The 13988-nt window shown below is 36.6% G+C and overlaps 1 protein-coding gene across 2 annotated transcripts in view; it reads left to right on the forward strand.

Annotated features, from left to right (window-relative positions):
- LOC140171635 (uncharacterized) overlaps positions 1-9515 on the forward strand; it is a 30925-nt gene extending 21410 nt beyond the window's left edge. For both annotated transcript variants that reach the window (XM_072194922.1, XM_072194923.1), the window contains exons 7-15: positions 1783-2050; positions 2526-2719; positions 3443-3608; positions 4487-4638; positions 5365-5563; positions 6206-6699; positions 7593-7741; positions 8219-8423; positions 9071-9515. In XM_072194922.1, the coding sequence (XP_072051023.1) occupies positions 1930-2050; positions 2526-2719; positions 3443-3608; positions 4487-4638; positions 5365-5563; positions 6206-6699; positions 7593-7741; positions 8219-8423; positions 9071-9322 (1932 nt within the window). In that variant the 5' untranslated portion in view covers positions 1783-1929 and the 3' untranslated portion in view covers positions 9323-9515. The remainder of the gene's footprint in view (positions 1-1782; positions 2051-2525; positions 2720-3442; positions 3609-4486; positions 4639-5364; positions 5564-6205; positions 6700-7592; positions 7742-8218; positions 8424-9070) is intronic.
- Positions 9516-13988: the final 4473 nt, after the last annotated feature.

The raw sequence follows: 13988 nt of genomic DNA on the forward strand, positions 1-13988 counted from the left end.
TACGGGATAAAATGGTGAGCGTATATACTTTGTTTAAAATACAAAATTAGGATTTATAAAAACACCAAATAAATCCTGACCTTTGTATGCGTTCAACCAGTTTACCGTGTGCCTTAGAACCCGATAGAGCGGTGACATTTGACCATACACTAGGATCCACAACATGCTCATCTATCATGGGAACAGTTCTTAAACCCTAATACATTTGTACATTCATCCTTTGTACACAAACTCATACTCTGCAACTTGAGGTCAAATTTTGCACTATGATTATGTAATTGAGGTTATTGGACTATGCCATTGGGATGAGACTCTTGTGGTCCATAGTGATAAGATCTTAAACTGATGGCTTTTGTTTGCTAATTACCATAGAATCTAGCTACTACCTCCATGATTGGATTAAGTATATAACTAAATCCTGTTATCAACCCAGCAATGTTTGCTTATCTTAATCTTACTATAAATAGGGGAATGTTGTATCTATGTGAGTCCATCAAAGGCTCCTCCAGTTTCTATCCAAATGTCGCCAAATTCATACGGGAGATCGATGAATATACGGGAACGGGTTTAAACTTTATTTGGTTGAAAACGGTCAAGAATTGGCTGCAAAAACAGTGAAAATATGGGTAAAAACGGGTTTTTGTTATGAAAATAGGTTGTCAGCCTACAGCGTCACTGCAGCTGGCCGGCAGCTACTGCGTCGGCGCCTCGTCATGTAATCGCACTTTCGCCAATGGGCGAGTAACGGCGCAGAGCCACGCGACTGCGAGCCAGAGACCAGTGGACATGATAATACGGAAAGAAGGAAAATAAAGGACAAAAAGGTACATGGGCGGGTCACGGGACCGGGTGAACACGTGCCGTAGACACGCTAGAGGACGTAATAAAGACGGGAAAAAGATGTGGTTAAATAACGGGTTAAATAAATAAATGACATGGAAACGGAAAATCACAAGCTAAGCAGAACAAACTAAAAAAGAAAATGTATCGAAGAGACAGATTTAGATACATGTAAATAAAAATGTACCTTTTCAATGATTCTATCTGTTCAGTAATTCTTCCTGTTATAGTGAACGCTCCCATTTACTCATCTAGCGGGGACCCGCGCGAAGCGCGGGTATCCCGCTAGTAATAACAAACTGTAGCGTACTAAATAAGACAGAAAAGGCAAACAGACAGAAATTTAGAGTTTTAAATTAGAGAGTTGACAGGAAGTTGTAAGAGTTAAATTGTTATGGATATGATTGGTGTAAGCGAAAATGTTGAATGTCAGATCAAAGTCATCCGAGGTGAATTAAGTAATGTCAATCACAAATTGTTACAGGTCATTTGAGGTGGACTAACTTTATATTTGGATTGTCAGAACACCTTCCCCAATCAAACACATTTCTCTTGCATTTGATCATCTTCTACTCTTCCCTAGAAAAATCATTATAATACCAAATCTACACACCATGGAATTCACCAAATCACGTCCAAGTTCACATTGGGCGCCACATTCCTTTTTTAAAGGAATTTTTATTTAAGTTCATGATACATCAATTTATCAGTGTACAGTAACTGAATCATTTACTCATGTCGATATTAATAGAGATTGATACTATGTACATATTAAAAGAGTCATTATTCTAATTTTTTCAAAGGCAAATAAAAGTAGAGCCCTGTTCAATAACTGGGCTTTTCCCTTTTTTCACAAAAATAGAGCCCTGTTCAAAGCCTTTATTTTTCCCTTGTACATAATAAACATACATACTTAATATTTGATAAACATACTTATTGCAGATAACATCAGACAAAGAACTCAACCAAATCCTCGGTAGAATCCAGGTTGCAGTCCACAAATATGGCATCCGTACGACAGAGTTTTTCTGCGATCACGACAAGCTACGTGGCGGTGTTATTACCAAGAACCAGTTTGTATGCGGCATTATGCTGTGTATCAAGGAGCGTGTAAATCTAACCAAAGGGGAGGTACAGAAAGTTGTGGACTACTATGTGAATCCTGATAGCAGAGTACGATACATGGATTTCTGCCATGCCATGGAAAATGGTACGGACACAGATATAAATTCTGTTTTTGCATTTTTTTTACATAGCATTATTATACCATTTGATGTGGCTAAGAAAGTTTTTTTTTTATTAAAGATGATATTAAAATCTCAAAGGGGACACTATTTTATATGCTCTTAAGGGAGCCTTCTCAACCTCTCTTTTACCAAAGGATTTTTTCCAAAAAAACCTACCACCCTGTCATCCAATTTTTCAGGAAAACTGTCCTATCCTGTTACCCAAAGATCTTTTATGAGAGTTTTTTGTTTTTGCATTCTGGTTAATTTTTGAATGTTTGCACAAAGAGACCATTCATTTTACTGTGTATTGTCAAACAGGTACACCAGTATCTATCTTGTAGGCGAAGTGCAACACCTTTTGAATTGATTAAAATAAAATTGAAGGTCTTAGATGTGCCACTTTTAAATAATGTGTAAAATTAAATTGTTTTTTCTTTAAAAACTTGCATCCCACAGCATTTAATGATCCATATCTAGAGAAGAACCCACAGCTAGAAGTGCCTAGGCCTCCTCGTGGAGCTCTGAGTCGTACCCTTAATTCATTATCTTCAGCTGAGGAGAGAAGGGTGCAAAACATACTGGATGCACTGGCAGAAGATGTGCGCAAGAGGCGGGTCATGACATTTCCATACTTTAAGGATTACGATAGGGTAAATACTTAATTGAAGAACTTCATCTGTTTATATAAAATCTAGCTAATATATCTGGTACTGGTTTAGAATATAAGCCAATACATTTCAGATGATGATGTTGTTGTTGTTATGGATAATGATGATAATGATGATCATACGTCCCCGGATAGATGATGATAATGACAACGACGGCGATGATGAGACAACAATGACGATGTATTTTAGGTAGTGCCAGCACTGCTTATAACAATTTTTTACATAAGCTTACAAAGTTGTTACAAGAAATATCTGAAAGGTTTATAAATTTTAAATGAAAACAGCTTAATGGACAAATGGACAAATCATTCTTAGTATTTGAAAAGAAAATGAATTCTTCAAAGCATTTACTGTACTATTATCAAAAATGGGGAGGGGGTTCTTATTGGAAAGGTGTGTATATGTTCAGTAGATTTGGGTAACACCCATTTTAAAAAAATCTCACAAAATCAGGAACAAGTGCAAATTTTTCATTGTTTTTAGCAAAATTTGCACAAAATATCCTGAATTTGGCAAATGTACCTTAATCTACTTTCAAATTTCAGAAAAAGTATATATTTTTGGGTCTCTTTTTTGTCAAGTTTTGTATATTTTGGAGTAAGTGCATGTTTGGAATCCTAACCACACAGTCCCCATACACCCAATCCAAATCAAGAAGCCACCTGGTGTGAATTGTAATCATCGTTTCCTTTGTTTAACCCACAGAGTAAAGCCTACACACGTAATATGACCAAGACACAATTTGAGCGTGTACTGCGTTCCCTCTCACTCCTGGTTCAACCTGAGGATTTGATTCTTCTTTGCAAGAAATTTGAGGAACCTAACAGTGGAGATGTAAACTACCCTGCATTTGTGCAAGCTGTAGACAAAGGTAGGACAGCATTGGTTATATATAATCACTAATCAAGTCATATAGCGTGACTTAACTTGGCATCTTAGCGTGAGTGCGATATACGACGGTACGCATTTGTAATGCATGGTATTGTTTTGGCACATACTGTACATGTATTTTATCGAACTGCATTTGTTTATTTTATGCCTTGGAGCCAAGATGAGAAGCTTGGACAGGAGAGTGATTCCACATTTGATAGCAATATAGCAAGACTGGAATGTCAGTAAACTAAGACCAATCCAAGAAATTGTCAGGCTTGGTTGGTGAATGCTGTCAGAGAGATATCAGGAGCGCAGAGATGTTAGTTATTCTATGTCAAAGAATAAATCAAGTGAAGTTATACCAGTATAATACAACAAAATTTATGCTGATTCCATCATTATAATAAGGAATATAGTCATAAGTATAAGGAGTATAAATCATATGTTATGTTTTAGAACTTCATTGGATGCATCATGTTGACATAAGGAAATGATGATTGCATCACTCATTCCATCTAAATATTTGTAGTGTATAATGATGTTTTTGATTTTATCCCATCTTGTCAAAAAGAAAAAGAAATCTCATAATCTCTTCTTATTCTTAAAGTCCACCCCAAGTCTACCCCTTTGCAATCCTTTTACTAGTTGGGTCCCGGGGTTGGGTCCAGATTGGCTGACTAATGAGTAATTAGGTTGTGAATTTGAAGAATCCAATTGGCTGATAAAGGAGACAAATGAAAGCAACCAATTGGCTGATTAAGCAGTAATGGAACATATCTCTTTTCACAATGTTCAGTACACCTCATACATTTGATTCTACCGTTGAAACACCCAGTAAGATTTACATACATTTGCATTATTCCTGTTTTCTTGTAGAGTTTGTTGGTTTCACCATGGATAGTGATAAACCTAAGGAAAAGAAGAGACCCAAGACTCCAACCTATGACAAACCACCTGATACAAGTAATGTTGATGTCTTTGAGGTCATAAGTCGCATCAGACATCATGTTCTTGTCAACAGACTTAGGGTGAGTGAATTTATTGAAATTTAGATTTTTTTAAATTCAATTGGTAGAGACAATCATTTCAAAGTAAAATGTACCTGTAAAACAAACCAGTGATGTTAAATTTTGATTTATAATGTAAGCTGTGGAATTTCAAACCGAATGGACTTTCTTCTACTTCTGCTGTAATTTTTGGTAGACCAATGTTCACTGGTATCTCGCCAAATGGTACGAACATCAGATTTGGTGCAGAAACAAACATCAAAAATCCACCCACCACACAGAAAAAAGTGGAGATTATAAACAAAGTTGAAGTGCTAGTAAAAAGACTGGTTTGGTGCCGACTTAGATGAAAGTGGAGACATCTGCCGTAGAAGTTGAGGCTAAGAGTTTTCAATGTGTTTTCTGTAAAAATTGGAGGTCTTTATGTAAAATGATAATAGCATGCTAAAAAAAACCTGCTGAAAGTGCGAGTGGTAAATTTGTAAAGATTTTCTAAATGTTGGGTTCTGTGAGTGGATATTTGACATACCTTTGAAAAATTATGGTTTGGGGTAAAAATTTGCCACTTTTTTGCCTTTTAAATTTGGGGATCTTTATGTAAACTTCTCAGCTATCAGAATAAGATGAGATGATGAGAGAGTGTGTTCAATATTGCACAATTAAAAAAGAATCAAACATGAATGATCTTGGGTGATGGAGCACAACACTATTAAAACCTTACTTAATAATTCATATTACTTTTAACAGGTGTGCCAATATTTCCAAGACTTTGACCCACTCAAGGAGTATTCCATACCTAGCAGCAAATTCCGTATGGGACTCAGTGCAATGGGTCTGCATAATCTAAACAATGCTGAATTCAAAGTTCTCAGTGACTGCTTCAAGGATCCAAAGAAGAAAGCTGAGTCAGTCTTGTGGAAAGAATTTGAGAATGAAATTGAAACGGGTAAGTCACCTGACCCACGTGACGGTTAACTTATCTTGCCCCAAGTACTGTAAGGGGTGTCTTTGAGAGCTGATGGAGTGCTGGTAAAGGGAGGTCTTTCGGAGCTACAAAACAGTCAAAATCAGTGAGAGTCTTTCTTGGTTTTTTGGTTGAACATTTCCTAGAAAAAACAGAAATGCAAAGGATAAGCAATGCTGACATTAGAATTCTACATGGCCTTCTGATCAAAGGAGTGCTAGCAATGCATGTACACACAGTTGAGTACTGCTAGTTGAGTAAACGGGAGCGGTTAGTAAACGGGAGTGTTTAGTAAACGGGAGTAAACGGTGATGATAATCATGCTGTCTTGGTGTAGATTATTCATCCAGTAATAATCAGATGTTGATAATCATGTTAGCTCCTGTCATGTAAGAAGCTAAACTTTTATTTAAGTGAATATCCAGATCTGTGATAATGTTCCTTCAAGAGGCAAATGTATTTGGTTTGATGTTCTTGTACTCGTCAACTGCATGCATTATTCTTTTCATAAACCTGGCCAATTTGAAAATGAGTTGAAATAATTACATTGTCACCAGGATAAAAGATAACTACCATTCTATAGAAACGATTACTGAAGGTTTGCATTTGATTTTGTCCCATCAGTGTTCACCCAGGTGCAACCCGATCTTGAGAAAACACCCATGAACATGGTCCCCAAAATGGACACATTCCTTATGAAGAAACCAGGCACTATGGATTGGGGCACAGCCACACAAGAGCAACAATCCGTCTCAGATGCAGCCATCGATCGTATGCAACAGAACGTTGCTCAAAGGCGCGTACTCTGCAAACCGTGTTTTCAAGATTTTGACCTTCACAACATCGGTGTAGTTACCAAGCCACAGTTCCGTCAGTGCCTGGCGTACTTGCAGCTCAATGCAACAGAACCAGAGTATGAAGCATTGGAAGCCAAATATTCCAATCACATGGGCTTCAATTATCTACTGTTTCTGGGAGATCTAGAACCCAAACCAGATCAAGAGTTGATGTATACCAAACGACTTGAAGAGCTTAGACTTGTAAATGCCAGACAGGTGTCGTTAGAGAAGAATCCACTTAGGGATATTGATGCTGTCATGACCAAAATCAAGAATAAGGTAAGTGTACATGGGTAAAATGAGAATAACTAAATGAGCGTTTATAGGGGCATGACTTGAGCACCAGCCTCATCCCGCATTTTTGTAATCAAAACTGAGATTTTGGTATCGGGAAAAAGCCAATTTTTTCTATCACCCTAGAAAAATTTAATGTGCAGTAAAATTTAACGCCTGAGATAACCACTGCCGGAAGTATATACTATCCTATGGGGCATACATGTTTGTGCTTCTCATATCAAAACTGCTGGAGCAAATACAGCTCAACATTTAGAAACATTATTTTAATAGTAGGTCTCAATAGAAAACAAAATGTGATAAAAAAGTTAATTTACTTGGACAATCCTATAAAGCAACATTGATTTTAAATCTGACATTGTCAATTCCCACATCTGTTTCTCAATCAGATGTTGTTTTTAGTGATTTTATTGAGTATTTGTATTATGTTTATATTTTGAATTTCCCTGGGCATTTTCCACAATTTCTTACATTGTGTCTTTATTTGGGGAAAGAGCAATTTGATTCTTTTTAATCATGAGAACATGTATCAAGACAGTTTGGAAAATGTTACAAATCAAAATGTTGGTTTCTCAGTATATGGTTGATTAAATACTTTATTTATCAAAATCAAACTTAACCTGTCACAAAAAACGGTTCAAATTGCCGTGACTTGAATTAGGTAGGCTCCAGATCTCCCCAACTTGGATTTTGTAACCGTCAAATATATTATATTTAAAAGTTCTTGAAAGTAATGTGGAGTTGTTTATCTATTGTAATTGTTGATTATAGTCAGTCCCAACCCTAAAACCTACCCCTAACTTGGGGGGAGGCGGACTTTATGTTATCTGTTATATTCATAAGTGAAACTTAAAAATCATTTGCCTTCTTTCTTTCAGGTTATAAAAGAAAGAATTCGGGTGTCAGAATTCCTGAAGGATTATGACAAGCTACGCACTGGACGTATGCTGAAAACTGTGTTCAAGAGGGGCCTGGATCTGGCTAAGCTTGGGCTTCAACCAACAGAAATGGCAGTTTTAGAACAATAGTAAGTGATCTATGTAAGGGAACAAACAACAAGTTTGATGAAGCCCTCTGAGGTAGGAGATTGAAAAAGCATTGATTACAGGATGATACTCCTAACAAAACATCAATGTTTTTTTGAAATTGGACCTACTTACAGTTTTGTTTCAAACGGCAAGGAGGCGGTCATACCCTCGGTATAAGGCATCATTGATATATTTTTCTGTGCCAGAATATGTTGTAGCCATAAGCCTCACCATAACATATTGCACAAATTTAAGTCTTTGCACCGCCTCAAAAATGTTCATCTATATGCGGACATGGATATGCGGCTTGTGTAAATTTCCACTTCAAATGTATCACTTGTGGTAGCATATTCTGTTGATGCATGCATTGATATTTGTCATTTGAACTGTAACAAAATCTGATCTCGTCATTAATCTAAATTATGCCCCAAGTTATCATGATTAATCGTGTCTCCTACCTTTTCCCCCCACTACAGCTTTGAATCACCCAAAGATCCTCAGTATGTGGAGTATGTTGTTTTCTGCAATGAGATTGAGAGCATATTTACTCTAAAGAACCTTGAGAAAGCACCCCAAGTAACGCCATCACAATACAAACCACCGATAGAGGTTGATCAGAATGTACTTCCACCAGATGCAGAGGACATCCTGCAGCGTACAGTGCATAGACTTGCAGAGAAGGTAAGTTAGGCTAAGCTATCAAGTTTAGACTTGGGGACCCCCCCCCCAAAAAAAAACCCACCAAACAAACAAAACCAAACAAACAAAACCTGACCCAACATTGTGAACACTGAAACCAACCCTAATTTTGGACATTTTTAATGCAGAAAACTGTCTCTCTCACAGGGAGGGTTCTTCCTGGTTGGGATGTGCCACGGTTTTGGGGTACCTTTTGAGCGATTTTGGTATATTGATGGGTGGTTTTTCAGTGGAGACCAATGCGCCCAGTTGAGCCCCTTTGGGTAAAAGTGCCCTTAAAAGCAACCAATTTGGGCAAATGTTGGTGTGTTTTGTTAAAAATTGGTATACTGATGGGTTGCAAAAACAGTAAAAAGTAAGAATAGAGAAAGTCAGCATCCGAAAGTCTGCATGGCACATCCCCATACAAAATTTTGAAGACCCACTGATCTCTCTTTTTTTTTTAAATACCTAATAATTTGGTTCTGTATTAAATTCATACTGCAAACTTGAAGATAATGCTTTTATTAATGGGAAAGTATTATCTATAGAAGTATATGGCCAAATTATTATTGCAGATTCCTAAACATAGCCTACTCTATTTGTAATATTGTAATCACATATCAATTTGTGTCTTGTCAAATTCACAGGTTCATAAGCACCGTATGCAGTTGTTTCCTCTATTTGAAGACTACGATAGAGTCCACAACGGCACCGTTTCACGCGAACAATTCCGACGTGTCCTCACAGAGCTGGAACTTGGAGGCTTGGTGAAAGAAGCCGAATTCCGAGTGTTGCACATGAAATTCCACGTCAGCGTTGGAGGCAAAGAAGACATTGACTACATCAAATTTTGTGATATGGTCAATGAACTGGCTAATTTTGACCCTCGTAAACCATAAGTGATCAAATAAACTGAAAGACTGCACTAATATAAATGGACACACAGCTCGGTCAATAAGACAGAACTTGACCATTCCAACTTGAATTAATCAAGAACTACATTCTTGCAGGGCTTGGGGAAAGGCTGGTGAATTTTAACATGTTGGTTTGCTTACAAGAATCATCTAATTGTCAATATGCGAGAATGCATAACCTTTTCTTTTGTATTTTATTGGGCTATTCCAGTTGAAATCCATACACCCCTATGGGAGGCATGGCCTTAATCTCCGACACAGGGAGTGTGAATTTCAAATGGGGTTACCTGAATGGGTGGCTCCATTTGAAATCTACACCACCTATGTGGGAGATAAAGTTCTTGTCTTTCATACGGGCCTTACAGGGTGTGTGGATTTTAACTGGAATAGCACATTACACTTAAAACCCTCCTGCAATAAGCCTTTTTGAAGTATGGCGGGCACAAAAGGAGAGGGGTACTTTGATTTGGGTAATCTTTTGGAAATCAAAGTATGCCCTCTCCTTTTTTACCCGCCATGATACTTGGTGCCTGATATGATAATCTTGTTTTTGTTACATTGACCATGTTAGTAGGATGTCAATGTTGGGGGAGAGATTTGAGAGTTGAAATAAACATATGTTGCAATGGCCGCCACACCTACGTTTGGTCGAGGGAAAGTAATTAAAGGCCCATTCAGTGATTTGCTCATCTGGATGATCATAAAAATCATCAAAATTCAGATTTTGGTACTTTTGTCATTGTTATAGATGTGTTAACATGGCCTGCTAGTGGTTCAGCAGAAAGCCGTGTATTTAAAAGACATTCACATGAATCTGTAATTTATATACTGACAGTATATAAATTAGCTACATGTATTTGAATGGGGCTTCAACTTCGTCAATACTGCTGTTTTTTTTGTTTTTTGCCAAATGTTTTATTTCAAAAATACCAAATGACAATTTGAATGACTTATCCCTCACTTTTCAGCAATATATAAACAATTCATTTTTGTATACTCTCGCTGAGATCACTGAATGTGCCTTTAATAATGCATTTGAATGAAATCTTGCTTATGGCTAACTTCGCAGACTTTACTAAAATCACAACTTCCAAGTTTGAATATAGGAATTTGGATGTATATTAATAGTTTATCTTAAGTGTACTAGCACAGAATGTCTGTTTAATGAAAATTTCGCCGTAAAGCAACCTGATGTTTGAATATTGGACTTAACAACCCATTTGAAATTCACTCTCCCTCTGTTGGTTATGTAGCCCAATGAAAGATCTACTTAAAAAACGAAAGATTGCCCCTTACAGTTGCAAGGTATTTACTCTATGGGAATGATAATTGCAGAACAAAGCTAGAACAAAAATGTTCTTGTGCCTAAATTTACCAATAAGCTTCCATACATGAACATTTCTTTGTATTCTTTATTTTCTGTAACATAGTAATTCTTGTATATTTTAAAATGAAGTTTATGTGTCTTTCAAATTGGTGAAGATCAATTAAAAGGAACAAATAATTGTGTGTTGTACTGTATTTATAGTAGACATTCCAGACTATCCGTCCATTCCAAAAGAAAAGTATTACGTAATAGAATTACTTGGGTTTTTATTTGTGTGTCTTCAACTTTATATGTATTAAATGAAAAATTGAACAAAATTGTTTTAAGAACAAGTATGTTGGTATATAAATGTAATATATATAATAAAATTCTGTCGATAATAAAAGATAATTTGTCCTGCAGATTATAGTGAAATTGAATAGAATTCTTTGTGCCTGTGTAATAATTCAAGAATGATTGCTAACAGAATTATTTTGCTAAACACAATTATTTTGTCATATACTTTGTAATACCAGCCTGACTATATATAATTGGTCCCTCAATATAAGGCAAATTGTTTAGTCTCGGGAAACATGCATTGCATGTGTGACCTGCTACCATGAAATGAGCATTAAGTCGCAAGTTGGTAGTTTCAAACAAAGAGCATCAACTCAGTCAGCCAGGATGTCTCCAAAACTACCAACTTGCGACTTGACGCTCATTTCGTGGTAGCAGGTCGCATATCTGTGTCCAATTGGGTTTGCTGCGATAAGAAAAAAACACAGAATAAAAGCGGATCAAGTAAAACTGGAATTTGCCTACTGTAAGGCCCTGTTCAGACTTTTTATTCAACATCAAATGTTTGATGTAAAAGTTCTTTTTTCCAATCTATTTTGACTCTATTTCCAGTCATTTTTAACGAATGTTTGTTGACAATATATGTCCATCAGATATTCAACGTCAAATATATAATTGATTTTTTGTCAACAAACATTTGTTAGAAGATCAGAATTAATTGAAACTGATTGAATTGTTAACGAATGCTTGTTGCGTAAATATTCGACAACGAGTCATGGAGTATGAATCGGCCCTAAATGTGTGCTATGATGTAGCAATTTCCATCAAATATTAATTTGCTATGCTTGATTCAAAATGCTGAAATTAGTAGTTCGTAACTTTCAAGAAAGGTTTCTGTCCTCTCCACGCCAAAATAACAAGGTAAAGTGAACGAAACCCCACTGGATATTTCGGCAGTTTAACATGGACAGGAGTTCTATGGGGGACATGTCAAAATTACTGTTGACCTGAAAAACAACAAATTTGGTTGATTTCATTTAGTTGGAATGTGTAAATATTATGCCCCCAAAATTGGGTTGGAAAACAAATTTCATATCAACAGATTGTACATTATGGCTTTAAATAATCAGATTCTGCCTAAATGCACACTTTCCTTTACTCCCAAGGTGTAAAACACAAGCAGATCCATGGAGGGCCCCAGTCCCCTTTTTCTAATGCACCCATTGCATGGTTCCGCCATTGCAAGGAGAGCCTTGATCCTGCAGCATGCATGAATGGGAATTGAACCAGTCAAAGTTATGTAATTCTTCCTTTCATGTCATGCCAGTTCCAGGCTCTCCTTGCATCACCTAGGTTTCATTAATATCATTGAGGTATAGGACTTTTTATTTTTTCGGAGAAGAGCAGGTAGGGCAACTACTTTATTATATTTCTACATGTTCATACTATATACTCTGAAAATTTTAGAAAATTCGCACGAGTCCGTTTTTTTTAAATCACATTTTTGTTCCTAAAATGGGGGTTATAGCGCCCTCAACTGGCACTCTCTGCATAGGGCTACATGTAAAGACCAGTAAGACAAATGGCCCTAAAATAAAACGGACTCGTGCAAATTTCCTCAAATTTTACATATGATGTAGATTTAACATCTGGAATGTAATGCAAGTGATGTCGTTGCTGCTCTTCTAAATTCATTTTCTAAATGTCCGCCCCAGACCAAGGTGCATCATGGTGGAACCGTGCAATAGGTGAATAGTGACTCAAATAGACCTTTTATTTAGGCTAAAAACATCAGTCAAAAGTTGCAGATTGCTCCATTGGATGCCCTATTGATTTGTACACAAAACATTCTCAAACAAGAACTTTCAGTGAACAAAATATGCAGAACACAATGGATATTGGATTACTTGTGGTTTTATTTACAGTACTGTATCTACATAACTTTATGATTTGATTTACTATACAGTATATACATAACATGGAAATCCATACAAAGGATATAAACCTGGGGTAACGTTTCACTAAACTTTTAACCCTTCGTAACTCAAGTAACCGTTTGTAAAGTTACAAATACCCAATACTAATCTTTACGTAGGGTCCCTGAAGTAAATCCCTATTAATTACGAAGGGTACCGTTCATAAGTTGAGTGAAATGGAACTTACGACTCGTCATAAGTTACGAACGATTTTGAGACTCACAAAGCTTCGTAAAGTATAGTGAAATGGATACCTGGTAAGGGAAAGTTATTTGACTGAAGCAGACTCCTCCTATCACTCAAACACTTTCAGAAATTATTGGGTTTTATTATTGACTCCAGCAGTCAATGTCAGACATGAAGTGAAACCAAGTGAGTTTAAGGGATCGGATAGCAACGTTTGTACAGTATTTTTGTGGGACCTGAGAGCATATCAGACACACCAAATTGATTCTGAATACGAGGAATGTCCTGATGATATCAAAAAAACATGTACTGTGCAAACATTGCTATCGGATTCCTTAACAGTTTTATGATTTTTTTCTAACCAGGATTTAGATTAAGTATATTATAAACATTTCATCATTTGATGCCAGGGGTAGAAGTGTAAACATAAAAACTTTACAAGAATCAAACTTGATTCGGGCAAATTTGTTTACGAGAACCTTCACATTCACTTGAACCATTTCGCAGATTTTCGCCGAAACCCTAAACCTGAATGCCATTCAATATTTCTACCGTCAACCTCACCATTGAAAAGAAATGACAATTGATGCTAGTTCTAGAAGGGAGGTTAAGTCACAAAATCATGAAAATGGAGTTAGTGTCAGTTTCTGCTACAAGGGGGTTATCTACACCCTCTGAACAAGTTTCATAGTGAAATAATATGGTAGGAAATTGAAACTGCAGAGATTTAACCATCCCCTTGCATCTGATATAACAATCTTCTTTGCAATTTTGGAAAGTACTAGCATCCTCTTTTATTGTCAAAAGTTTTTTACAATCCCAACAACAATCCGCCACACAACAGGTAATGAACCTTCAGATACAGTATGTGTGTCATGAATGGCAC

This window comes from Amphiura filiformis, chromosome 15 (assembly GCF_039555335.1).
Source record: "Amphiura filiformis chromosome 15, Afil_fr2py, whole genome shotgun sequence".
NCBI lineage: Eukaryota > Metazoa > Echinodermata > Ophiuroidea > Amphilepidida > Amphiuridae > Amphiura > Amphiura filiformis.